The 26,668-nt window shown below is 34.6% G+C and overlaps 1 protein-coding gene across 3 annotated transcripts in view; it reads left to right on the forward strand.

The window, feature by feature from the left end:
* LOC116545583 (MICOS complex subunit MIC27) overlaps positions 1-24,590 on the forward strand; it is a 57,642-nt gene extending 33,052 nt beyond the window's left edge. For 2 of the 3 annotated variants that reach the window (XM_032272118.1, XM_032272119.1), the window contains 5 exons: positions 10,195-10,299; positions 14,870-14,989; positions 17,873-17,927; positions 19,333-19,431; positions 24,469-24,590. In XM_032272118.1, the coding sequence (XP_032128009.1) occupies positions 10,195-10,299; positions 14,870-14,989; positions 17,873-17,927; positions 19,333-19,431; positions 24,469-24,575 (486 nt within the window). In that variant the 3' untranslated portion in view covers positions 24,576-24,590. Of the gene's footprint in view, positions 1-7,491; positions 7,608-10,194; positions 10,300-14,869; positions 14,990-17,872; positions 17,928-19,332; positions 19,432-24,468 lie in introns of those variants that run through there. The other variant, XM_032272120.1, reaches the window with a different exon arrangement.
* Positions 24,591-26,668: the final 2,078 nt, after the last annotated feature.

The raw sequence follows: 26,668 nt of genomic DNA on the forward strand, positions 1-26,668 counted from the left end.
GGGATTTGCAAACTCCGAAAAGGCAGAGTGGAGGGAGGACTAGAGATTTAAAAAACAAAAAGAGTACATATTGGGTAAACTGTATACTATTCAAGTTGTGGGTGCACTAAGATCTCATAGTTTAGGTCTATACAATTCACCCATGTACTCAAAAACCATGTGTAGTCCAAAAGCTATTGAAATATTGGACATATAAAAATTTAAAATAATAAAATAACTTTTCAAAATACACCAGAATTGTATTTGATCCTTAGAGCACTTCTGAGGGAATTTTGTATCTGCATATCAGGATAAAATGTACTTGTGATAAATTTCATTTGTGTTGGAGCCAGATTGATTGGGTCCGCAAATGCCTCAGAGTGTGTGGGCCTGCAAGCTTATGCAAAAATTTCAGAGTAAGTACATTTTGAGGTAGATAGTTAATAACTTTCATTAGATTTTCAAAAAATTAAGACTGCTGAATCAGTCTTAGAATTTCAGTTTCGCTTTAGGATCTTTAGTTGTTTGTCTCCACAAATGCTTGGTATGTAAGGCATCTCATAAATGTTATTACATAAAAGAACTTAGTAAATTCTCTGTGTATACTGCTCTATTAAAACCTGTGTATTATTTTATTATTTAGTTTTAAAGTCCAAGTCTTTTGGATACAAGAGGTGTAAGACTACTCGTGGGAGTCTATATTTAATAGAAAAATAGGCTGCATATATTTCAAAAAGATACATACTAATGTAATGTTATATTTGTTAAATAACCAGATTAGTGCTTCACAAAAATATGAACTATATGAATTCAGAGAGATGTCTTTGAGTGAACTAGTGGGAATTTAGCTAGGCTTTCAGTGAAGGGCAGGGTTTTGGTAAGTGTCTTTATTCAGTAATTATTTTTTAAGTACCTACTGTGTGCCAAGTACTGTTAGATACAGGAGAGGAAAGGGCATTCTACCACAACACTTGGAGTGTGTGAAGGCACTGAGGGAGGAATGTGCTTGACACGTTTGAGGGCTAGGAGGATTGATTTGACTAGGCCAGAGGAAGGCAATAAAGGTTGTTTATTGAGCTGAGAGAACAAGGAGTATTTTACAAAGATCAATTCAGCATTTCTGTATAGTTTATTTAATCCTGTTTTGAAATTTTGTAACATCTGAATTCTAAATTGAAAACAGCTTTAACATCATCTTTTATTATCAAGTAAATAGAATGCTCTCAATATTCCTGTCCCACATTTCCACCAGGGAGATACAGCCTAAGTTTTTCCCCAGATATAGCATATGTGTATATATGTGTTTGTAAAAGGAGGCTGTTAGGTCTTTTGCAAAATCTGATTTCTGACTTTGACAATATTCACTATTCGTCAAAGTACTGATTAAAATATTCTAAAAATACTGATAAAATACTTCAGCGTGGTTAACAAACTGGATAAAGTGGAATTTTGCTGATCTGTTGTGCCATTTCTGGAGGATTTTAAGATGTTTAATTGTGTAAATATACTCCCTATATGTTTTTATTTTTAATTTTCTAGTTAGATTTTTATTTATCTAAGATAAACTTTTGACACTTTCAAGTATTACTCAGTAATAATTGCACCACAATTATTGAATGATTTATATGTTCAGAAATTTCAGAATAATTTCTTCCATACATGATAATTAAAATAACTGAGTACTTGAAATGCTTTACCATTAATGTTCTATAATTTTGTAATGCAACTACACTGAGTTAGGCAGTTATTTGTTCTAGGTAACTTCAGATTGGTCTTTTAAGTGCTACAGCTTTAATTTTGATGAACATATCTCAAATGTACTGTATAACTCCGGTCGATGTTAAACCAAAGAGTTGAATCCTTTCTTCATAACTCAGTATCTTTACTTTTTAACTTTGCCAATTGTAATATGTTGTATTTGTTATCTAAGTGAAGATATAAATATAGATAGTGGACCTGAATGAGTATCGAACCCGAAAATAGTCTCAGAAAGTGCTATCTTAAAAAAGTGACTCGTGTCATTTGCTTTTTCTTCCATAATTGTGAACTGAAATATATACAACTTTTTGGCTTTGTAGGCAGGGTTACGTGCTCAGTAAATCAAAGGCAGCCTTTTTCCAAAGTGTTTTTCTGTTCTCCAAAGGCCACTGCTGATATTTGTATACTTTACTTGTGTCCAAATACTTTCTGGCACATAGTAGGCGTTTAGCAAATGTTAATTACTCCTTTTCCATTGCTAATGTATTAGACCACAGGTGTTATTTTTGTCAGCACATTTGTCTTCAGAATATATTTCACTTTTACCGCTGTGTTACAGGTCACTTCTTTCTCTTAGTGTTCCTTAATATTTAGTTTTCAAGAAAACACCAGATGCTGTGCATCATTTTAAATGGCACTTTAATGTGGGCTTCAGAGGAAAATGGAAGAACCTAGGTTCTCGATAAGCAAGTGAATTAACCAATCCTTATGTCTGCCTGCTCCTAGACTTTGTTATATGGAGAATACGTTTTTTTCATAGTTGAAGCCAGTTTAAGTTGGAGATTCCAGAATTTCAGCCAAAAGCATCCTAAATAAGACCCACTACATTAGATTATTGTGAAGATTAAAAAGTCTGTATATATATAAAGCACCTGGCACATTGTGTGCACTCCTCAAACACACTGTCGTCAGAGATCTCTTTTGTTTTCAGGGACATTATAATGAGGTGTGGCACAGGTACCATAATGCTACCAGGTTGTAGAGCTGTTCCATCATGCATTTGTAGTTTTGTTGCTGGTTCTTTTCCTTTGCCAGCCATACTGTGCCTCTGCTACTATCTTTTATTCTCTTTTTATTATTTCTTAACTCTGTTCCTTGTTATTTCTCCCATTTTGTGACTTTTGGTATGTATAATCTTAACTTTTATAATCACAACTAGCCAATTGGAGTAACCTTACCTCTGATAACTCAGCTCTTGGTTTTTCTCCCATTTTGTTGGTTGCTGGATGCTCCAGGACAGCTTTTTGACCGCAAGAGATTTTGAAAATGTCTTGTTTCTTTCCCCCCTTTGCTGGTTAATGAACTCTTCTAGAAGCTAAAAAGTTGTAGATAGCTGAGTCACACAATGTATATTTTCTAAATTTAAAAAAATTCTATTAGTCAAGATTGGTGTTATTGGGGAAAAGTATATTTTCTTGCAGAATGACTTTTTTTCTGCTCTTTTATTTTAGAATCAGGTTGTATTTGATCATGTGTCCCCATAATGTTGTTAGACTAGCAGTAATAAAATAGATTATTGAAATTTTTTATAAATATTATTTTAGAAAAATGCTAGGTGGTAGAGTATAATTATCATAGAAATCAGCCTTATGTTTTTAGTAAAAGCAACAGACTTCATAATTAAACGCTAGTTGGCACCTTTTTTATTAATAATGTCGACTTTTATTCTAGGTTCAGGGGCATATGTGCAGGTTTGTTACAAGAGAATATTGAGTGATGCTGACGTTTGGGGTTTGATTGAGCCCTTCCCAACTATTGGGTAATGAGCATATTATCCAATAGTTTTTCAATCCTTTTCTCCCTCCCTGCCCCATCTACTAGTCCTCAGTGTCAATTGTTCCCATCTATATGTCCATGTGTAACAAGTGTTTAGTTTCCACTTAAAAGTGAGAACAGCAGTATTTGATTTTCTGTTCCTGCATTAATTCAGTTAGGCTTGCAGCTGCATCCATGTTGCTGTAAAGAACATGATTTCTTCTTTTGTATGGATGCATAGTATTCCGTGGTGTATATGTATCACATTTTCTATGCTCAATACACCGCTGATGGGCACCTAAGTTGATTCCATGTATTTGGTATTGTGAATAGTGTTGTAATGAACACATGAATGCATGTATATATGGTAAAATAATTTATATTCCTTTGGATATATACCCAGTAGTGGGATTGCTGAGTCAAATGGTAGTTCTGTTTTCAGTTCTTTGAGAACAAAGGTGACCTGCTTCTTCTCTCTAGCTGCCTTTAATATTTTTTCATGTTGCCCCTGAAGAATATGATGAGGATGTTTCTTGGGGATGGTCATCTTATATACGGTCTCATGTGGCTTCTATTCATTTCTTGAATTTGAATGTTGGCCTATCTAGTGAGGTTGGGGACATTTTCATGGACAGTATTCTTGAATACATTTTCCAACTTGCTATCTCTTTCTCTGTGTGTTTTAGAGATGTCAGTGAGTCATTGGTTTGGTCTCTTTACATAATTCCGTATTTCCAGAGGTTTTGTTCCTTTTTTAATTCTCTTCTCTTTGTTTTTGTCTAACCGAGTTGATTGGAAGAACTGATCTTCAAGCAGAGATTCTTCCCTCAGCTTGGTCTTTTCTGATTATGTTATGTTAGTACTTCTGATTATGTTATGAAATTTTTGCAGTGCATTTTTCAGCTCTTTCAGTTGGTTTTGGTTCTTAAAATGGCTATTTTATCTTTTAACTGTTGTATTATTTTAATTCTTAGATTCTTTGGATTTGGTTCAACTTTCTTCTGAATTTTGATGTTCTTCATTCCTATCTATATTCTAAACCCTTTGCCATTTCCACCACTTTAGTCTGGTTAAGTACCATTGCTGTGGAGGTGGTGCAGTTGTTTAGAGGGGAGAAGGTACTCTGGCTTTTCCAGTTGCCTGAGCTCTTGCACTCAATCTTTTTCATGTGTGGGCTGATGTTCCTTTAATGTTTGATGTTGCTGTCCTTTGGATTTTATTGTTGTTGTTGTTTTGTTTTGTTTTGTTTTGCTTCAGTAATGGTAAAAGTGTTGTGTTTCTTGATTATTTCTGGGAGCTCCATTTCAGAGAAATGCAGAGGTGCTACCAGCCCAAGTGCTTAGGTTGGGGTAGGGTGGCTGTGCTGGGGATCCTGATTGGGAAGCTCTGTCCAGTGAGAAGTAGCACTGGCAGAGACCTACATAGAAAATAATCTGGCCACTTTTCTGTAAGGCTGCTGTAGTGTGCTGGAGGCCAGCAATCTGTTGGGCTCTTCCCTCCCTTCTCAGCCTGAGTGTAGTAGAGGTCCGGGCTGAGCCATTGGCAAAAATGTCAGGCCTGTCAGTTACCTGTGGGAGCTTTATCCCATAAGAAATACAGAGCTGGTATTGGCATGAATGCTTAGGTGTGATTGGTGTAGTTGTGTTAGGATCCCAGACTGGTGGGCTTTTCCTAGCCACATGTAGCAGAGGCAAAGCCTGCAGTCCATCCATTCCTCAGTACCATGCATGTGGCCTCTGTCCTGGGAGCATGTGAGAGAGTCTTGCCTCACTTATTGGTGCAGCTATGGTAGCTGGTACAAGAGTGCTCAGGAGTCCAAGGCCCTTGGGGCTCCTTATGTGCCTGAGTGGCAACTCTACCCAGAAGACTCTAGGCAGCCCGTGTCAGTCTGGAGGCCCTGGGAGTAGAGGGTCTGTGGAGATCTCTTGTGCCCAGGATTGCAAAGGTTCATGGCACAAGTGTGAGTCCCTGGTGGCTTTTGCTGACTTACCATTTCCCTGTGGTGGGGAGCTCCGTTGTCTTCCTGCCAGTCCTGGGTGAGCAGCTGTCCTGCCTTGCACATCTTTGCTCTCTGTGGGTCATGGTGCTCCCTTAATGAATTCCAGTGTGTCCTCCTGGATGATTCAGTGGAAGAGCTTGTGTTTACTGGCTACTATATATCTTCCCCTTGAGAGCAGCATGCACTGGCTGCTTCTAATCAGCCATCTTCACACCTCCCAGAATAAAAATTCTTAATAGCAAGAGCTAACCAAACACAAAATCAGTAGAAGAAATGATAAATATCAGAGAAGAAATAAATGAAATTGAAATGAAGAAAACAGTACACAAGATCAATGAAACAAAAAGTTGGCTGTTTTAAAAGATGAAATTTACAAACCTTTAGGGAGACTAACAAAAGAGCGGGAACACCCAAATAAATAAAATCAGAGATGAAAAAGGAGACATTCAACCAATACTACAGAAATTCAGAGGATCATTAGTGGCTACTGTGATCAACTATATGCCAATAAATTGGAAAATCTAGAAGAAATGGATAAATTCCTAGACACACACAACCTACCAGAATTGAACTATGAAGAAATCCAAAATCTGAACAGACAAATAACAATGAGATGTAGTAAAAATCTCCCAGGAGATAAAAGCCTAGGACTTGATAGCTTCACAGATGGATTTTACGAAACATTTAAAGAAGAAATAACAGTTCTACTGAAGCTATTCTGAAAAATACAGGAGAGGGGAATACTTTCAAACTCATTCTACAAGGCTAATATTACCCTTATATTAAAATCAGAGACACATCAAAAAAGAAAACTACAGAGCAATATCCCTGATAAATATTGATGCAAAAATTCTCAACAAGATACCAGCAAACCAAATTCCAAAACACATTAAAGAGATCATTTTATCATGACCACGTAGGATTTATCCCAGAGATGCAAGGATGGTTCAGCATATGTAAATCAGTCAATGTGATACATCATACCAACAGAATGAAGGATCAAAATCATGTGATCATTTCAACTGATGCTGAAAAAGCATTTGATAAAATTTAACATCAGGTCATGATAAAAACCTTCAAAAACCTTGGTATCACAGGAAGCTAACCCTGTATTTTCCCCTGGAGAAATGGTTCAATATTCTGTAAATCAGTATTTACGGCTACTTTATAGAATATAACTGCTGCAAATAACAAGAATCAGCTATATTTTTATTGCAGGAACAGTTGGAGGGGGTGAGTCTTATGGGTAAGTTCCCTCATGCTCCTCTTTTAGCCTTGCTGTTTGTAAATTTCCATGTGAGAGAATTCTGTTTTAGGACCTGTTATCTTTTGTAGAGAGCCAGTTTTTAATCTCTCATTGATTTTAAGTAAGTCATAATTTTGACTTGACAGGTTATTTCAAAGTTACAAATAGTTTTAAATCAAGGTCTTAACCTCCTGTGAAAACTCGATTATCTCCGCTCAATTTTAATGATGTTTGATAATGACAGTCTCGTGAGGCTATAAGTTTTTATAACATCCCAAATTCTGATACTTTTTAAATATCTTATTTGGTTTTCTCAGTTGTAGGCTGGCAAATTTTTTTCTGTAAAGGGCTATATGATAAATGTTTTAGGCTTTGCAGGTTGCATAAGATCTCTTGTCACATATTCTTCTTTGTTTTTACAAACCTTTAAATATGTCTTTTAAAGACATTTTTAGCTTAGAGTCCAGGCCAGAGTTAGCCCAGAGTTGTAGTTTGCCAATCTTTGTGCAAAATTTTTCAATGTGCTGTACCATCAGCTTTCCCTCTTTAAGATGACATATCTGGTCATCTTAAACTGGTGAAGTGACATCTTAACCTGGTGAAGTGACATATACTTCACCTATAACCTAGACTTGAAGATGCCCTAATGTGCCAGTCTTCCTGATTTCTTTTGACAAAAATTGCAACCTTTTTTTGTTTGGATTTAATAAATCCGTTGGATAGATTTTATTGTTATCTCTCTTCTCACTAGAGCCTGATTAGCATCAAATACATGTGAAAAGAAAATGAGGAATAAGCACAGCCATTTAATTTCTTTATTCGGCAAACAGAAGGAATGGGAAACTAAACTTAATTGCCTATGTACTGAGTGTAAGTCATTTTAATATAACTCCTTATTTAATCCATGTGATAATCATAAGCAGGATGGCATACCTATTTTTTCAGATATTTAACCTAATAATAATCAGCTAACCTAATTAAGACATCACTGTCCACTAGAAATTTCTGCAAGGATGGATTTTTTTTTAAATCTGTGCTCTACATTATGGCTGTTGAGTACCTGAAATGGGACTAATGTGACTGAAGTTTTTATTTATTAATGATCTTAATTTCAATTTAAATAACCACATGCGGCTTGTAGTTGCCATACTGCGCAGCATAACTTGAAGAGCTTAAGTAACTTGTTCATGTTTAGACAATAAGTTCTATGTAACTCCTAGCTTATATATATATATATATACATATATACATACATTTTTTTGTTTAGACAGAGTTTCGCTCTTGTTGCCCAGGCTTGAATGCAATGCCGTGATCTCAGCTCACTGCAACCTCTGCCTCCTGGGTTCAAGCGATTCTCCTGCCTCAGCCTCACAAGTAGCTGGGACTACAGGCGTGCACCGCCACTCTCAGCTAATTTTGTATTTTTAGTAGAGACAGGATTTCACCATGTTGGTCAGGCTGGTCTTGAACTCCTGACATCAGTTGATCCACCCACTTCATCCTCCCAAAAGTGCTGGGAATACAGGCGTGAACCATTGTGTCCGGCCCTAAGCTCATTGTTTTTTCCGTTGTGCCATACTACCTCCTCAATAAAAGTCAAGGAATCTATGAAAACAGTAGGAAAGAATGGGAGGACCTTTATTACCTTACAGAGTAAAAAATGTGGAGAAATTATTTAGGCAGTTTTCAAGGTATATTAACTTTTAGGCTATGAACTCAAGTAGTAATTCCAAAATCTGGAATACTAGATCATAATTATCAAGCAATACCTATAATATTCTTTTATAGTCGACATATTATTATTGCATTATGTGAAGTAATGTGAGTATACTCTGTGATCATTAGTGTGTTGAAAAAATTCAGATATTAGCATATTTTGAAAGTATTTGTCTTATATCCAGGGAGTAGTACCTTAGGAAGAAGTAAAGTCTAGTCAGGTATCAGAAAAAGCTTTTACATGTTATAAAATTGTACATCCTTCCTGTAATAACTTCAGCGCTTTTATTAACAAAATTCCTCTGGTTCATGGGGAGCATACTTGTTTGATATTTAAACAAATCTTTAAATATCAGTTATGCTTTAGGTAATTTTGCTTGTAGTTTTAATATACATTTAATTTATACCTGACATAGGTATGGTGTGGAAATCTTGTTATTTCATTAATGAATACCAACTGGATATAAGAAATAAAAAAAGTGATGTCTTTAAGGGAAGCATGCCTAGGTAAATCATTCTGTCATGCTATTGCCTGTACTAGAAGGAGGCATGGGGGAGGAGAATAAACAAAATTTATCTTCTTATTGTTGACTCTAATTTTACCCTGTATTTTTACAGCTCCAATCGAAATCAGAGTCCTGCCCAGTTTAAACAGCAAATTTCTTAACTGATTTTACCTGTGTAGCTTCCCTTGCTCTTCTCAGAAAATATGAAAAGTAGTATCAGAAATGAAGTATAAGTACTATCACTGTCATTGGAGAACATTTAGAATTTTTTAGCCAGTGATTCTTCCATGTCTTGCACAATTTTATTTGTGTGTAAAACAAGGAGGCCTCTTCCCTCATAATGTCCTTTGTCAAATTCAAGAAACTTCTTTCCCATTTAAGAATCAGAATGTTAAAATATTTGTACCTTGGAAAGCTTTACACTGGCCTTGTTGAATGGATAATCTTTGGGAATTATTTTGATACCTGAATAACACTAGAGCACTTTATTTTTAGAGCCAGTAATTTTCCTGCATTCTTAATTCAAATCAAATTATAGCTAAAACAAAGATCACTTTTTGCTTTAAATTAAGTATGAAACAGGTAAAGCGGAATGCATTGGGAAAATCAGGAGCAAAGGATTTATAATAGAAGGAATTCATTTTTATGGATAATGTTTATATAAATTATATTTCAATATGCAGCCTGCAATACCCAGTACTCCAGACCACTCTTATCCTTTGCTTTCTTCAGAGCATTTGTCAACTTATAATGTACTACATCATTTATTTATTGTGTTTATTGCCTCTCTCCTCTCTACTAGAATTTCATTTGCATGAGAGTGGGAATCTTTGTTTTGTTCACTGATGTATTCTAAGCACTGAAACCAATCTGGCACATAGTGGGTGTTCAATTAAAGTTTTTGGACTGAATGAATAGCAAGACCAATCCTACTCCATCCTTCAAATGTTAGTAATTATTACACTGCTATATTATTACGTAATAATAATCCAGATAAATATATTGCTATATTCCTTATGAAGTAGGTAATTAACAGACAGGTAAAAATAGTACTCTGCCATCCAGTATGAGAAGATAATATGTCTTAAAAATGTATGAAATAATTTGGAGTGTTTGAGTATTTAATATATTAAGGTGAAACCAATAGATTTCCTGAGATTCCTCCAGAATTTGTTAGGAAATAAAAGATGGAAAGCTTTTCAACTAAAACGGTGTTTCTGTTATATCTTTCTCAGATGGGAAAACTGACAACCATGCCTACAGGTCTGATTTATGCATCTGTAAGTGTACATGCAACCAAAGAAGAGGAACCCAAAAAGCAGCTAGTGAAACCAGAGCAGGTAATTTGCCTACAAAGGTTTATGAACTTTGTATAATATCAAGATGACACAAAAGCTATATTTTAAAATTATCTTTGCTCATCAAAACTTTCTTAGAAGTTTTTATTAGGTATATTTTATAAGTTGAGAGAAATTGTTATGAAGTATCTTAAAAGTCAGTATTTAACTCAACCATTTAAAATTCCAATTGGTGATTTTTCTTAATGAATAATCAGTAAGTGGTAGAGGGTGTTAGACCTTGTAGGCTGTCTGATTTTTCTTTCTTGAAAAACTTATAAAGGTACATTAAGAATTAGGAAACTTCAGTTTAAGAAATTCATTAAGATCTCAGTTTTGGAAGTGACCTTAGATATTTTGTAGATGAACCTTCTGTATGGCATTTTAATTCCCTCTATAGTAGGCACATGTAGTGGCCATATATCCTCTATGTGAATAAAACTCAGTAAAGGAGCCTAAGGAGCCCATTCCATTTTCTGAATTCTCTCATTTAACTTAAGGTCCTTTCTTATGTCAGACAGAAATTTGTCTCATAATAACTTCCACCTGTTGGTGCTGTATCTCTTGCATTGGTGCCATACAGAAAACTCCTTCTCTCTTTCAGAAAACAAGCCTGTAAATATCAGTTATACTTTAAGTAATTTGCTTCCAGGGTAAACATTTTAAAGCATTTAGTTGCTTCAACTATTTCTCATACATCACAGCTTTGAGTTCCTGACTGTCATGAACATCTTCTGCCAAGCATGTTCAAGATAGTTAGTGTTTTCTTCTGGTGTAAGTACTTTGCTTTTCTTTTTAGAAAACACGTTGTTTTTTGGTGCCATGACTTGGATGTACGAACCAAGATGTGTTTTGACTGCTACACGATAGAGTCAGACTCTGATTTCTTCTCTTCCAGATGTTATATTTCTATTAATGCTGTCTAAGATCACATTAGTTTTTATATTCGAGTGCTCAAAATCAACCATGCTCATAAGCAGCTTTTGACCATGGCATAGTAAGCATGTGGTTCTCTAAAATTCATTAAGCCTTTTTACATGGGCTACTGGTAAGCTATGCCTCATCCCAGTCTGTACAGGCATTTGAACTTTTTGGAATCTGTTGAAGGTATATATATACCTGTTTAAATTTTATCTTGTTGATCTGGCTTATCATGCCAGCCTGTTGAGCTGTAATTGTGGTTACTAATTCTATTCAACATTGTGCTTTTTGTCTCTTCCCACTTTAAGTCACCCCTAAGATTTATTTATACACTTAATAATATGTTTTTGAATCAGGCCTGAATTTGAATCCTGATTCCACGACTGACTAGTTAGATGACACTGGACAGAATTCTTAATGATGTCATAAGTATTCTGTTGTGTGAATATATCACCATCAAATAAATGTAAAATTTTCAGAAATTTTTGGAAATATAGACTATTTCCAGTTATTGCTATTCTAATCAGTACTTGTCGAACCACTTTGTATTGAATCTATATATACATTTATAACCATTTCCTTAGAATGAATTTCTGGAAGCAGAAGTGTAGGTCAAAAGGCACAAAAAATTGATAATATTGCTAAACTCAACATGCACAAAGGTAATATTCATAAATTCAACCAAAAATATTTTCCAAGCTCCTCTTGTATATGTGTGAGGCACTGTTTTAATCATTAGGTAAGTTTATTTTCATTAACGGTCTAGGGTGGAGTCATTCCTCTCCACATCAACTGATTCTAAGTTTTTTTTTTTTTCCTTTTATTAATCTTAAGAGGATGTTGGTTTTAAGTCTTCCTTGACACTCTCATATCTGGACAGCTCAAATCTGGGTAGGAAGATAAGTCCCTAATAGCTGAATTTAATTTTTGAAATTTTAAAATTAAGTAGTGCTGTTTATTATGGAATACACAGTATTCCTTGGTATTTATTGTAGTCCCCAAGTACATTTTATATATAATTTAATTGAATTACATATTAAACAAAGTTAGTTGCCAACTATGTGCTAGGGACTATACAAAAAGTCAGGTTCTAATCCTTGAGGAATGTAGAATTTCTGAAGGGATGAAAATGTGATTTATGTGCAACACTCCTAGCTACTTTTGTTGTGTAAAGTGAGCTGTACTTCTTGTTTACATCTATAATAAAGCCTCTACTAAACCAGAATACTTTATGAATGAAGTGTTCTGGTTATTTGGTTATTTGAATCTTCTGTTAAATTTGTAACTTAACAGAAAATCCTGTTTTAATTCAACTCTTCTCACTGAACATCTTTTTAAATATTCTCAGTGTATTCCTGCCTTATATGCCGTCTAGTGAACGTAATTAAATCTCCTTGTAATAGAAAACTCTGTAGGACCATGGGACAATCATTTGTTTTAACGGTGAAATCTGCAGTTTTCAGATCAGTAAAATGACTGGCAATTGGACTACATGTATATAACCATCCCTAGACATCCCTGAACATTTCTTTTTCTTTTCTTTTCTTTTTTTTTTTTTTTTTGAGACAGAGTCTACCTCTGTTGCCCAGGCTGGAATGCAGTGGCACGATCTCGGCTCACTGCAACCTCAGCCTCCCGGGGTTAAGCAATTCTCTGCCTCAGCCTCCCGAGTAGCTGAGATTATAGGTGTGTGCCACCATGCCTGGCTAATTTTTGTATTTTTAGTAGAGACAGGGTTTCACCCATCTTGGCCAGGCTGGTCTTGAGCTCCTGATCTCGTGATGATTCACCCACCCTGGGCCTCCCAAGGTGTTGGGATTACAGGCGTGAACCACGGACGGATTGCTTGAGCTCAGGAATTGGAGATCAGTCTAGGCAACAGGGTAAAACCTCATCTCTACAAAAAATACAAAAATTAACCAAGTGCAGTGGAGGTGTACCTGTAGTCCCAGCTACTCAGGATGCTGAGATGGAAGGATTGCTTGAGCCCAGGAGGTTGAAACTGCAGTGAGCTGTGTTCATGCCACTGTGTTCTAGCCTCGATGACAAAGCAAGACCAAAAAATAAATAAATAAATAAAAATGTAATCGGCAGGTTTTGATGGGGACAGAGGAGAGAGAATAAAAACAATGAGTGTAAAAAAGTTTGAAATTGGGATGTGTAAAGAATAGAGAGGATAGAAACATGATGGATACACATATAAGTAAATAACGTTACCCATTCTGACACCAGTATATCTATATATATCTCCCCTTTCTATAGGAGAGAGGAAACTTCCCTACTTGCACTGTACCTGCTTTTCATATATAAAGTGCATCTTTAATATAAAATATGCATCTCTCATCTTCCTAATTACACATAGTTGCCATTGTGGTGGATTTAAGTCTAAGCATTAGTACAGAAAGAGAAACACTCTTTAACCTAGTATGGGTAGTAAAGAGTCATTTAATGTCAAAACAATACGTTTCTGACTTAATACTGGAAAAACTTTACCAAACTGACATTGTCCTATGTTTTATATATAGACATTTTTTTTTTAATTAGAAAAAAAACTGGCAAAAAATTGTATGCATTTACCTTGTACAGCATGATGCTTTGAAGTATATATACATTGTGGAATGACTAAATCTCTCTAATTTACATATGTATTACCCTAGATAGTTAATCGTTTATGTGATGAGGACATATTACACCCACTGTTAGAATTTTCCAAGAATACAATACAGTATTAACTATAGTTTCATGTTTGTTGTTGGTAAAGGACCAAATCCAAAGTTATTAATCATCTAGTTCCTTTGCTGTTGATTTGTAAACTTCATTCTTCCCGGTTATATCTTCATCAAACACCAAATTTTATAGGAGGATTTATACCCTAAATATAAAAGCAAAAAAAAAATGTTTTTTTTTTTAAAGGAAATAAGTCCTTACCTGCTTAAAGTTTTCATTGTTCTTTTGTTTATATTTGTTTTTATTAAATATTAATTAGAATCAAAAGGCTGTTCAAACTATGAAAGGTATGAATAATAATAATAATATGAACCTACCACCCAATTTAAAGGAAAACAAAATCCCCTGTGTTCCCATTTCATTCCTTTCAGAGGTTACCATTACCCTAAGTTTTTACTATTATTCCCCTCCTTTTAAATTTTACCTTATATGTCTGTTTTGCTAAGCAGTATGTTTTTTGGGTTTTTTTTAAGTACCATTATATTCCTGAAATTCATCTAAATTTTTCCATGTTGCTATAATTTTTATATTTACCCCCTGATTCCTAATATTTCTTTGTACGAATATACCCCAGTTTATCCATTTTACTGTGGATGGGCATTGAGTTGGTTGTAATTAAATTGTTCCTGTGAATATTATTATACATAACTCTGGGTGTGCAAAATAATACTTTCTCTAAATATACATAGGAGTAGGACCACTGGGTTATTACTATATTCGGCATTTTTTAATTTCTGGGTTTTAAATCATCTTTATAAACAGTTTACTACATCATTCCTGTATTAAAGATGATTTTTAAAAAATATTTTATCAGCATTTCTAGTTGTTTTTAGGAAGGAGGCTGATGAGGATTCCTGTTCTGCCATACTGCTGATATGGACAGTCCAGCTAGTTTGTTTTTGACATGAACATTTTTTGCCTGTAGCTCCCCATATATACGGCACCGCCGCTCCAGTCTAAATATGTTGAAGAGCAGCCTGGTCATTTACAAATGGGCTTTGCTTCTGTCCGCACTGCAACTGGTCGTTATATTGGCTGGTGCAAGGTAAGTCATTTCTGATAGTGGTTTAATATCAGAGATTTCTGATTAATTGTTCCAGTTACCTATTGATGTGTAGCAAACTAATCCAAAAACTTACTGGCTTAAAACCACAACCATTATATTACAAATAGCTTATGATTTTGTAAGTCATGAATTGGTCAGAGTTCAGACAGATGATTCATCTGTTGGATGTTGTATTGACAGAGGTGGCCCAGTGGTGTTCATCTGGCGAATGAGCTGATCTAGACAGTCCAAGACAGCTTCATTTGCACCTCTGGCACCTTGTTAAGGATGGCTGAAAGGCTGGGTTCAGCTGGGATTATTGACTAGAATGCTTACACATGGCCTCTCAAGCATGGTGATCGCAAATAGGTCATATACAACTTAACATGGGTAATTCAGGGCTCCTAAAGACAGTGTTACAAGTGGCCCTAGGCAGAATTTGCCAGGCTTTTTACCTATCCTCAGATATCCAAGAAAGCCACTTCTACAGCATTCTATTGTTAAGTCACTAAGGCCAGCTCAGTTTTAAAGGGAAGGGAATTAGATGCCAACTATCAATAGAAGTAGCAGCAAATAATTTGTCACTATATTGAACCTACTATACCACTACTGCATAAAGTAGTTCATCAAGCATTTATGTCACCTAGCATGGACAGCATCACTCACTTTTTATGTGAAGTTCTTAGATTACTTCTGAATATTTTCTTCTTTGGCTAAGCAAAATGTTGTTTACTTGTTGGAGTTAGCTCATAAGACCATTTTAACTACTGTAAACTATTGGGCAAAGTAGAATACACCTTACTTTAATGCTTAGCCTTCAATTAGCAATATCCATCAGCAGAGTAGTAAGCTGATAAAACACTGATGTTTCATTAGCATCACATAAACATAATTCTGTTAGCATCAATAACCCCAGCATCAGTATCTTAATGTTGGTACAAGTGTTTTCATCATTCTTACCTAGTAACCATGTGACTTTTCCCCAAATATAGCCTGATTGTGAACCATTATTCTTTTTTTAGTTTCTATCAATTTTCTGTAAAAAGAAACCTAATGAGCTTATGAAAAATAATGTATGCTTGGGTGAAATACCAAATCAATGAACTCTGGTGATTCCAGATGATATTTTGAATATCTGATAAATACATGATGTTATTTTTGAAAACTAGTGGTTCTCGTATAATTCTAGTGGTACTAGTTGTACTATACACTATTCCTAGTTTGATCTAAGAGGGAAATACTTTAACCAATTATAGTCTGCGTCATGCCCCTATGACTATATTCCAATAGCTAGATGATTCAGACTTAAGCCTCCTGAGACCTAATTTTCCATAATGTTCTCAAATTTTTCTTCAGTGAAATAAAATGTTCCTGAGAGGTCTTTAAAAATTGCTCTTGTAACCATCATCCAATTTAAGACTGAAAAGAGTGTTTTATTCCATTAATATGATGAAACAAATAGATTGAAGAAAGGCAATTTCCAGTGCATTTCGTCCTAAATGTAAACAACTTTTCTAATTTTCCCCTAAAAATGTAATCTATTCTTTAAAAAATATGTCTGACTCAAATTTGTTCCACATTAAGCCTAGAATCATGTAGAGCAAATTTAATTCCTACTCCTAGCCTAGTGTTTTGAAATTTAGGTAACACTGACCCCATGTGTTAAAAATGAATTCCTTAGCAGAGATAAGGAAAATTTTTTTTTTACAAGATGACTAATTTTCTTCCTTAATGGCTAAATGATTCCCAATCGACTGGTCAATAGGTATTTTAATTTTGAAGGTGAAATATTCTCAAGACAGTCTCTACAGAAATGTACTTCAATGGCAGTTAGCATTTATGCTGATTTGCACAATTTTAAACCAAGATGAACCTCTCCTCTGCATCTCTCTGATAACCATTAAAATATCAAAGACAAAATTATAAAACCAAGCTATCTCTATAACAAAAACTTATTTCTTTCCTGTCCAATATAATAATCTCTATTTTCTCTGCTTTGAAAATCTCTTTTGTTCTTGTTTTTATCCCATGATTTCATAGCAGCTAGTTCAGAGAAGGAGACCATATATTTGGATTGTGTTTTTTGGGTTCTTCAACAGAGCAATACATGACCACGAGTAAATCATTTTGTGACTTCCTTTTTTTTTCTTATGTAAGTGATATAATACCTAGCACACAATAACTATATTTAACACTCTTATGCACTAAAATAAATCGGTTGGAAACAGGTAAAATTAAAGATTTGCTTTAAAGCTTTAATTCCTCTAATAGATAAACATAGTTTTGATTTCTAGAGAATTTATGTTCCTGTTTAAAAACAGGGTAAACACTGGTCTATGCAGGATGATATCTGTCCTGAGGTAATTTAGATTTTTTTTTCTCATTCTAATGTACACTAAGAAAAGGGAAGAAGATGAAGCCCTTTGCTTTAGGCATTTTGCCCTTTTTTTCCCTCCACAAATCATCATGTTGTTCCTATTGCATCTTTATTAATCAGATGTTGGTTCTGAACTGAAATATCCCTCCCTTCTTACTTTATTTAAATTCTATTCATTTTTCTAGGTCATTATAAAATAAGATGATAAATCTTTATTTTTTTCAGTATCTTTTCTGCTCTGATTATTTCATAGACATTACATTACCCAATTATATGAGAAAAATGGTATAAATATTATCCATGTTAAATAGAAGGAAAAGCAGAAAATGAAAACAAAGTAAATGAGTATTCTCATAGTGAATACATAAAAAAGCTGGATTTAGATTTGGACATAATGGTAAGTCAGCCTTTTAATATAATCTCAGAGATGCAGGCAATTTTATCTCATTATCAACAGCTTCAAAAATGCAGATGTCTTCCTCTCCCCCCCCTTTTTTTTTGCTTAGGGTGTTTATGTCTTTGTGAAAAATGGGATAATGGATACAGTACAATTTGGAAAAGGTAGGTGAGTGAATAATTAGAAATGTTTTATTGTGTTTTTAAATTGCATTGTTTAAATGCAAAAAAAATTAACTCGGTATGTTATCCATTGTCATGCTTTTATCAACTCAGAAGGTACTCTGTATAGAAATTTATTGATAATAGCAAAGCAATAATATCCACTATTCAGCAGTTACTATTGGCTAAGGTGTTGTACTAAGCATTTTACATAATTTTTGTCACAATTCTGTTAGTATTGGTATTATAATTATTCCCATTTTACAGATGAGGGCAACTGAGGTTTAGAAAGGTTAAATAGGTTATTGAGGTCACATAACTAGAAGTGGTAGTGCCAGTATACAAACGGAGGTCTGTTTTGACTACAAATTCTATATTATATATCATAAAGCATAAATTAAAAACATGTCTCCATTGTTGCTAATTAGTTTAAGTGCTATTTGCTGTTAAAATACATTGTATTTTGCTGTCAATTGTTAGGAAATGTTTTAGCAATCACTAACCCTGGAATATTTAAGCTAATGGCTAAAAACCAGTTGCATTTGACTCTTTAGCTTGTTAATGGTGTTTAGCAACAGATATAGCTTTCTAATATTCTTGGCTTATGCCAGTTGTCATAATAAATATGTATAGGAGATAGAAAGATGAACTAAAATTTTGAATGTTTCCATGAAGCTGATGATCTGTATTTGAATGATTGTTATTTAATGTATTAAGAATTCATTCAAAATTATATTCCTCATCAATCTTGTGGAATAAGATTAAATATGTGACTGCCATTAAATAATTAACTATGATAGAAAAGTGTACGTTTGGAACCAGAAACAATTTAAATATATAGAAAGCCAAGAACTCTGGACTTTCACCCACTCTTTGTCTACTTTGCTCACTGATGATTGACTTTAACCAACAGCAGTGACTGTCCTGAGGTTATTAGGGAGTAGTGGCAAGCAAGGTCTGGTAGCTGTGTGTATCCTTAAATTATTATTCAAAGCTCCTTAATAAAGTATCTATTTCAGTTCTTACAGGAAGCCACCAGTGTTTGAACAGATAAAGGCAAAAGCATGTTCGTTATAGAGATATAATACATACACAGTCGGGAATTTACCTTATGATAACCCATATTATGATGTGTCCTCTAGCATTACATTTCTTTATAGTAATAATCACCAGTATCATTAAGAAAATAAATATTAAATCAACTATGGAAGGAAAATTTTATTTTGTAACAAGTAAATCTAGTTTTTTAGGTTGCTACTCATATCATCATTATGTATAACTCTTTTGAAGAGTGTTTGAACCATACATTATTATCTTAGCAAGTCTCTTTAACCTTCCTACATTATAACTGTATAGAATGTTCAGTAGAATTCAGTTATTTATGTTAACTTTTAACTGATTTCCTGAGATGCTTATGTCTATCTGAAGAATCCTCCTCAAGATTTTCTTCCGAAAATGGGAGTTATTACAGTTTCAGGATTGGTGGGCTTGGTTTCAGCGAGAAAAGGTAAGGTTTTTAAAAGTATATTCTCTCTTAGTGCCATGATATTTGTTTTTGAATTTTATGGTCAAGAGAAAACCTCATATGCTTTATTGAATATTATCTGGATAGGCTACTGTAAAAATTTTTATATTCTGTATTCACACCATGGTTACTTTTATAAGGACTTTTTGTTTTCAAAACTATAGCTATTCCAAAGGCTGTTCAGCATCATTAGTCATTAGGGAAATGCAGATGAAAATTAGAATGAGATACCATGTCAGTCCCAACAACATTGGGCAGGATGAGACCAAGAGAAAGTCAAATTTTGCCTCACATATAAGTATCTCTGTCTCAACTCTTTAAAGTACCCACAGAATATGGGTGGTCATGAGTGGGAAAAGTATTTTGAGTGATTAGTATATATGTTTGCATTAAGGTAAAACTCTCAAATTTTTTTGGTAGTTAGTGACTCTTAAGGTCTTTTAAGAAAAAGTTACCTAGAAAACAAAATGACAAATTATAATTTTAATAGGAACAGCTATATATTTTTTAAAAATTTATTTTAACATTATCATACAGTAGATTCATACAATTCTATCAGTTTTACTATATACATAGAGTCATGTAACCATCACCACAAACCAGGATACATAACAGTTACATCATTCCCAAAAGTGCCTCATGCAATCTGTCTGTAGTCACACCTTCTCCCTGCTTCTAAACCCCAGAAACGCTGATCTGTTCTCTGTCACTGTAGTTCTGTCTTTTTGAGAATGCCATCTAAATGGAATGCGTAGACTGGTTTCTTTCACTCAGATTGTCAAAATTGTTGCATGTGTCAGTAGGTTGTTCCTTTTTGTTACTAAGTAGTATTCCCTCATATGGATGTGCCACATTTTACGTTATCACCTACCTGTTGGACATTTGGGTTGTTTCCCATTTTGGGTGGCTCAGAATAGAGCTACTATGAACATTTGTGTACAGGTTTTTCATTTCTCCAAGCCCTTACTAAGATAGTGTATTTCTATAGTCACTAGCCATTTTGATCACCTTCCATCCAACCTTTGTCCACACCCCAGTTGCCAGACATTGTCCCCAAACGGAATTTCTTATATTGGAAGGCACAGCTCTGAGCTAGTCAGGAATATGATTCTTTTTTCGTTCCATATGAATTTTAAAATAGTTTTTTCTGATTCTGTGAAGAATGTCAGTGGTAACTGAATGGGAATACCATTCAATCTGTAAATTACTTTGGGCAGTATGGCCATTTTCACAATATTGTTTCTTCCCATCCATGAGCATGGAAAGCTTTGCCACTTGTTTGTGTCCTCTGTGATTTCCTTGAGCAATGATTTGTGGTTCTCCCTAAAGAGGTCCTTCACTTCCCTTGTTAGCTGTATTCCTAGGTATTTTATTCTTTTGTGGCAATTGCGAATGGGAGTTCATTCATGATTTGACTCTTCTTGCCTGTTGTTGGTATATAGGAATGCCAGCACATTTTGCACATTTTTATATCCTGAAACGTAGCTGAAGTTGCTTATCAGCTTAAGATGCTTTTGGTCTGAGTTGAGAGGGCTTTCTAGATATAGGGATCATGTCATCTGCAAACAAAGACAATTTGACTTCCTCTCTTTCTGTTTCAATACCCGTTATTTTTTTTTCTCTTGCCTGATTGCCCTGGCCAGAACTTCTCCTACGATGTTGAATAAGAGTGATGAGAGAGGTCATCCTTGTCTTGTGCCAGTTTTCAAGGGGAATGTTTCCAGCCTTTGCCCATTCAGTATGATATTGGCTTTGGGTTTGTCATAAATGACTCTTATTATTTTAAGGCATGTTCCTTTAATAACTAGCTTATTGAAAGTTTTTAACATGAAGGGATGTTGAATTTTATCAAAAGCCTTTTCTGCATCTATTCAGTTAATTGTGTGGTTTTTGTCTTTAGTTCTTTTTGCATGATGAATTACATTTATTGATTTGGATATGTTGAACAAGACTTGCATCCCAGGGATGAAGCCAGCTTGATCATGGTGGATAAGCTTTTCGATATGCTTCTAGATTCAGTTTGCAAGTATTTTATTGAGGATTTTTGCATTGATGTTTATCAGGAATATTGGCCTGAAGTTTGCTTTTTTTGTTGTATCTCTGCCAGGTTTTGGTATCAGAATGATGCTGGCCTCATAGAATGAGTTAGGGAGAAGTCCCTTCTTTTCAGTTGTTTGGAATACTTTCAGAAGAAATGGTACCAGCTATTCTTTGTACCTCTGGTAGAATTCAGCTGTAAAGCCATCTGGTCCTGGGCTTTGCTTGGATGGTGGGCTATTTATTACTGCCTCAATTTCAGAACATTTTACTGGCCTATTCAGGGATTCAACTTCTTCCTGGTTCAGTCTTGGGAGGGTGTATGTGTCCAGAAATTTATCCATTTCTTCTAGATATTATAGTATATTTGCACAGAGGTGTTTATAGTATTCTCTGTTGGTATTTTACATTTCTGTGGGATCAGTGGTGGTATCCTCCTTATCATTTCAGATTGTGTTTATTTGAATCTTCTTTTTTCTTTATTAATCTAGCTAGCAGTATATTTTATTGATTTTTTAAAAAGCTCCTGGATTTGTTGGGTTTTTTTTGAAGGGATTTTTGTGTCTCTGTCTCCTTCAGCCCTGAAGCTTGGTTATTTCTTGTCTTCTGCTAGCTCTGTGGTTTGTTTGCTCTTGGTTCTCAAGTTCTTTTAGTTGTGATGTTAGGATGTCGATTTGAGATCTTGCTAGATGTGGGCATTTAGTGCTATAAATTTCCTTCTTAACACTGCTTTAGCTGTGTCGCAGAGATTCTGGTACATTGTGTCTTTGCTCTCCTTAATTTCAAAAAACATCTTGATTTCTGCCTTAATTTCATTATTTACCCAGAAGTCATTCAAGAACAGCTTGTTCAATTTCCATGTAGTTATATGGTTTTGAGTGAGTTTCTCAATCTTGAGGTCTAATTTGATTGTGCTGTGGTCTAAGAGACTGTTATGATTTCAGTTGTTTGCCATTTGCTGAGGAGTGTTTTACTTCCAATTATGTGATCAATTTTAGAGTAAGTGCCACATGGCACTGAGAAGAATATATATTCTGTTTTTTGGGGGGAGGGAAGGAGTTCTGTAGATATCTATCAGGTCCACTTGATCCAGAGCTGAGTTCAAGTCCTGAATATCTTTGTTTATTTTCTGTCTCAATGATCTGTCTGATATTGACAGTGGGGTATTAAAGTCTCCCGCTATTATTATATGGGGGTCTATGTCTCTTTGTCTTTAAGTACTTGTCCTTAAGTACTTGCTTTTTGAATCTGGGTGCTTTTGTATTGGGTGCATATAGATTTAGGATAGTTCTTCTTGTTGAGTTGAACCCTTTACTGTTATGTAATGTCCTTCTTTGTGTTTTTTGACATCTGTTGGTTTAAAGTCTATTTTGTCAGACACTAGGATTACAACCCGTTTTTTTCTGCTTTCCATTTGCTTGGTAAATTTTCCTCCATCCCTTTATTTTGAGCCTATGTGTGCCTTTGCACTTGAGACCTGTCTCTTGAATACAGCACACTGGTGGCTCTTGTCTATTTGTCCAGCTAGCAATTCTATGTCTTTTAATTGGGCATTTAGCCCATTTTTATTTAAGATTAATTTTGTTATGTGTGAATTTGATCCTGTCATAATGATGCTGGCTAGTTAATTTTGCAGACTTGTTAATGTAGTTGCTTCATAGTGTCATTGGTCTGTATACTTTAGTGTGTTTTTGTAGTGGCTGATAATGATTTCTCTTTTCCATGTTTAGTGATCCCTTCAGGAGCTCTTGCAACAAAGGCATGGTGGTGATGAAATGCCTCATCATCATTTGCTTGTCAGGATGCATTTTATTTAAAAATAGAGGTGAATAGCAGATATCAGAGTAATTTGTTCTTGCAGGCTTCCTTAATAATAGTTAAACCAGGCAGAACTCTTGTTTTTACCTTCCCTAAACTGCAAATTTGCCTGCAAACATTCATTTTAGTTTTTATAATATACCAGATAGGCTGTTCCTTGTTAGATTAGGGATTGTATAAGCTGTTTCCGATAATAAAAGTACTTATCCCAATTTAAAAACCCATCTTCCAATTGCCCAGATCATAATTACAGTCTAAGATACTCAAATAGGCATTTAGCATACATATTATTTTGAACCAACAGTCTAGTTGTATGTATGGAACTAAGCTATGGCTTAGAGCAGTGGATTTCAAACTATTCTGTAGAACCCTCAGTGTCATGTATGTGTTTAGTGGTGGTATCGGGATAAAGGAAAAACCACACATCCAGGGTTTGATACAGAGCTTCCCACCCCCAAGTTACTCAGAGCAGCATCAAGCTTATAGGTTTTATATATTGAAGTTCCCAGGGAGATTCTATTTGAAAGATATTTTGAAAGGATTTTGGTATCAAAAAAGATATGAAAATAACTCGTGAATGATGTATAGTTAAGGCACTTTTGGATGTGCATTACTTACGTCAAGTTACTTGCATAAGTAATTCAGTATTCTAAATCAGTGACATGAAGGAGTTATGTACCTGTTAAAGTCCTTAGGTGATTATTTAGTTGAGTCATTCACCTTCCTAAATACTCAATCAAGAAAGGACATTAAGAGAGAGTCCATTTCACTTTAACATGGTGTCATAAACACAGTAGTTAATTATCTACATTATCATGCTTTATTAGATATTTGCAAAATTGTGGTTATAACTTTGGGTTTCATAGGACATGAAAAATACCTAGCTTTCAAGCAGAAGAAAATCATCAATTCCTTTTGTGTAGGAAATTGTCAGTATTTAGATTGAGAATACTTTTGTTAAATTGGACATGACAGCTAAGGAGTAATTGAGTTGAGATCCTTAAGGGTGTTTTTAGCTTCCATCTTGATTGGTATAATTACCTAAAAAGTAATTTAACAGAGGGTGATGGCTTACCAGGGGAGCAAAGAAAGCATTACAGTATAAGAACATCAAGTCTCTGGTGGCATCTATTTGGAGTTTAATAATTTATTTGCATTTTATAGGTTCTAAGTTTAAGAAAATTACTTATCCTCTGGGACTGGCCACTTTAGGAGCAACTGTTTGCTACCCAGTTCAGTCGGTAATAATTGCTAAGGTGAGTTCTTTTTAAATAATTGTCTCTCAGTGTGACAATATTTAAGTGTTACACAGCACCTGCAACATTTAATTTTAAGAGACATAGTTGATAACAACTCTTATGTTGGCCAAATCACATTAGCATCTCAGCATGGTAAATGCCATTCTTAATAGGATGAATTTGTTTAAATATAATTCAACAATGTAAAGACAAATTTGAGGATTATGATCAGAGACACTGAATTAGAATTTATGAGGAGAAATACTGCTCCATTGTTGAGGTATATAAACTTGAATTTTTATTTAAAGGAAGATTAAAATACTAGCAGCTGTTTGGTTCAGCAGATTAACCTGATGTAAGAAACAACCAGTTGATAGATTGGCTTCTGTGGTTTCTGAAGGTAACACACTCACACACACACACACACACACACAAACTCAATATATCAAAACCACTTAGAATTAAGAAATACCTGTATAAATGCTTATTATAGTTGTTTTGTCATTTTCTTGTGAGCTTAATTACAAATCCAAATTCTCTTAATGATTTGAACAGTTTTTGTCAGTATTTTGTTATTAACACATGTTCAGATTGAGAAGGAAACTTTGGGTTATGCATTTTTTTCCCCTCATTTCCTTCTCTTAATTACCAACAGTTAACATTTCCGCCACACACTTGAAACAATGTGTATGTTACCAGAAGGACTTTCTGTACTTTTATTCTCATTAGTTCATCTCATTAATTATTGATGTAGAGAAAGTTGCCTATCAATATTTTGAGAATGTCAAGGATATGGTGTACTATGTAGTTTGTAATGTGGTCAAACTATAAAAGCTCATAACAAAGGAAAAGAGCATTATTCATTAAGTCTAGTTATATCCGAAATAATTGATAACATTGTAAACTTATTTTTAAAATTATTTCCTAATAATTTACATAGAAATTAACCACTTAAATTAATAAGATGCTAGTATTGAGAGAAAATGTTAAGCTCATTTAATTCAACCTTGGTCTTTTCTGGTTTATCTATGGGGAAACAGTGGCCCAGAGAAGTTTCACAATGACTGACTTCCCCAGCATCATACTGAGCTTCAGATTTTTTGCTTCCATGTTCATTACTCTTCCCAGTGGATGATGCTTCCACTGATTCTTCTTTTTTGTAAGAGTAATGACATCATGGTTGTTTTTACAAATTTTACCTGTTTATCTTTAGATAATTTAAATATTTCAGAAAAGTTTAGGAAAAAAACAACCTGCCAACCAAAATGCATCCATCCATATAAATATCCACATCAACATTGGGATGGAATGTTCTTCTAGACATCTTACCATGCATACAGAAAGATAGAAAAACATGTTTGAATAGGCAGATAAGAATGAGATCATAGTATATGTCTTATTTTTATTTTTTAAAATAAAATATGAATTTTACTTTTACAAAAGACAAAACAAAAGAAATGCTGAACTTCAAATAAAATTTTTCTAGTATAAGAGATTTTAATATCCTTCGCCCACTTTTGAATGGGCTTGCGAAAATGCAATAAAAATTAAAAAAAAGAGATTAATTTTTAAACGTTCTTCTAGAGTAAATAATAATTGTTACTTAAATTCCTAGAGTTGAAATCCTTGCTTTTCTTTTGACTATATCACATGTAATATCTGACAAATTCAAATATATATATATATTTTTTCAGATGGAGCCTTGCTCTGTCGCCTAGGCTAGAGTGCAGTGGCACGACCTTGGATCTCTGCAACCTGTGCCTCCCGGGTTCAAGTGATTCTCCTGCCTCAGCCTCCCAAGTAGCTGGGACTACAGGTGTACACCACCATGCCTGGCTCATTTTTGTATTTTTAGTAGAGACGTGGTTTCACCATATTGGTCCGGCTCGTCTTGAACAGCTGACTTCATGATCTGACCGCCTCCGCCTCCCAAAGTGCTGGGATAACTGGCGTGAGCCACCGCGACTGGCCTGTAATGTTTTTCTTAACCTGAGATCCATGATGGACTTTAGGGAATCTATGCACACCCTCCTAGCCAAAACTTTATGAAAAGTCATGTGTGTACAAGAAAAACCTTATTTGTCATAATCAGGACCAATAGTTAACAATTTAAGATGTTAAAACAG

This window comes from Sapajus apella, unplaced genomic scaffold (genome assembly GCF_009761245.1).
Source record: "Sapajus apella isolate SASKATOON/1434 unplaced genomic scaffold, GSC_monkey_1.0 scaffold293, whole genome shotgun sequence".
Lineage (NCBI taxonomy): Eukaryota > Metazoa > Chordata > Mammalia > Primates > Cebidae > Sapajus > Sapajus apella.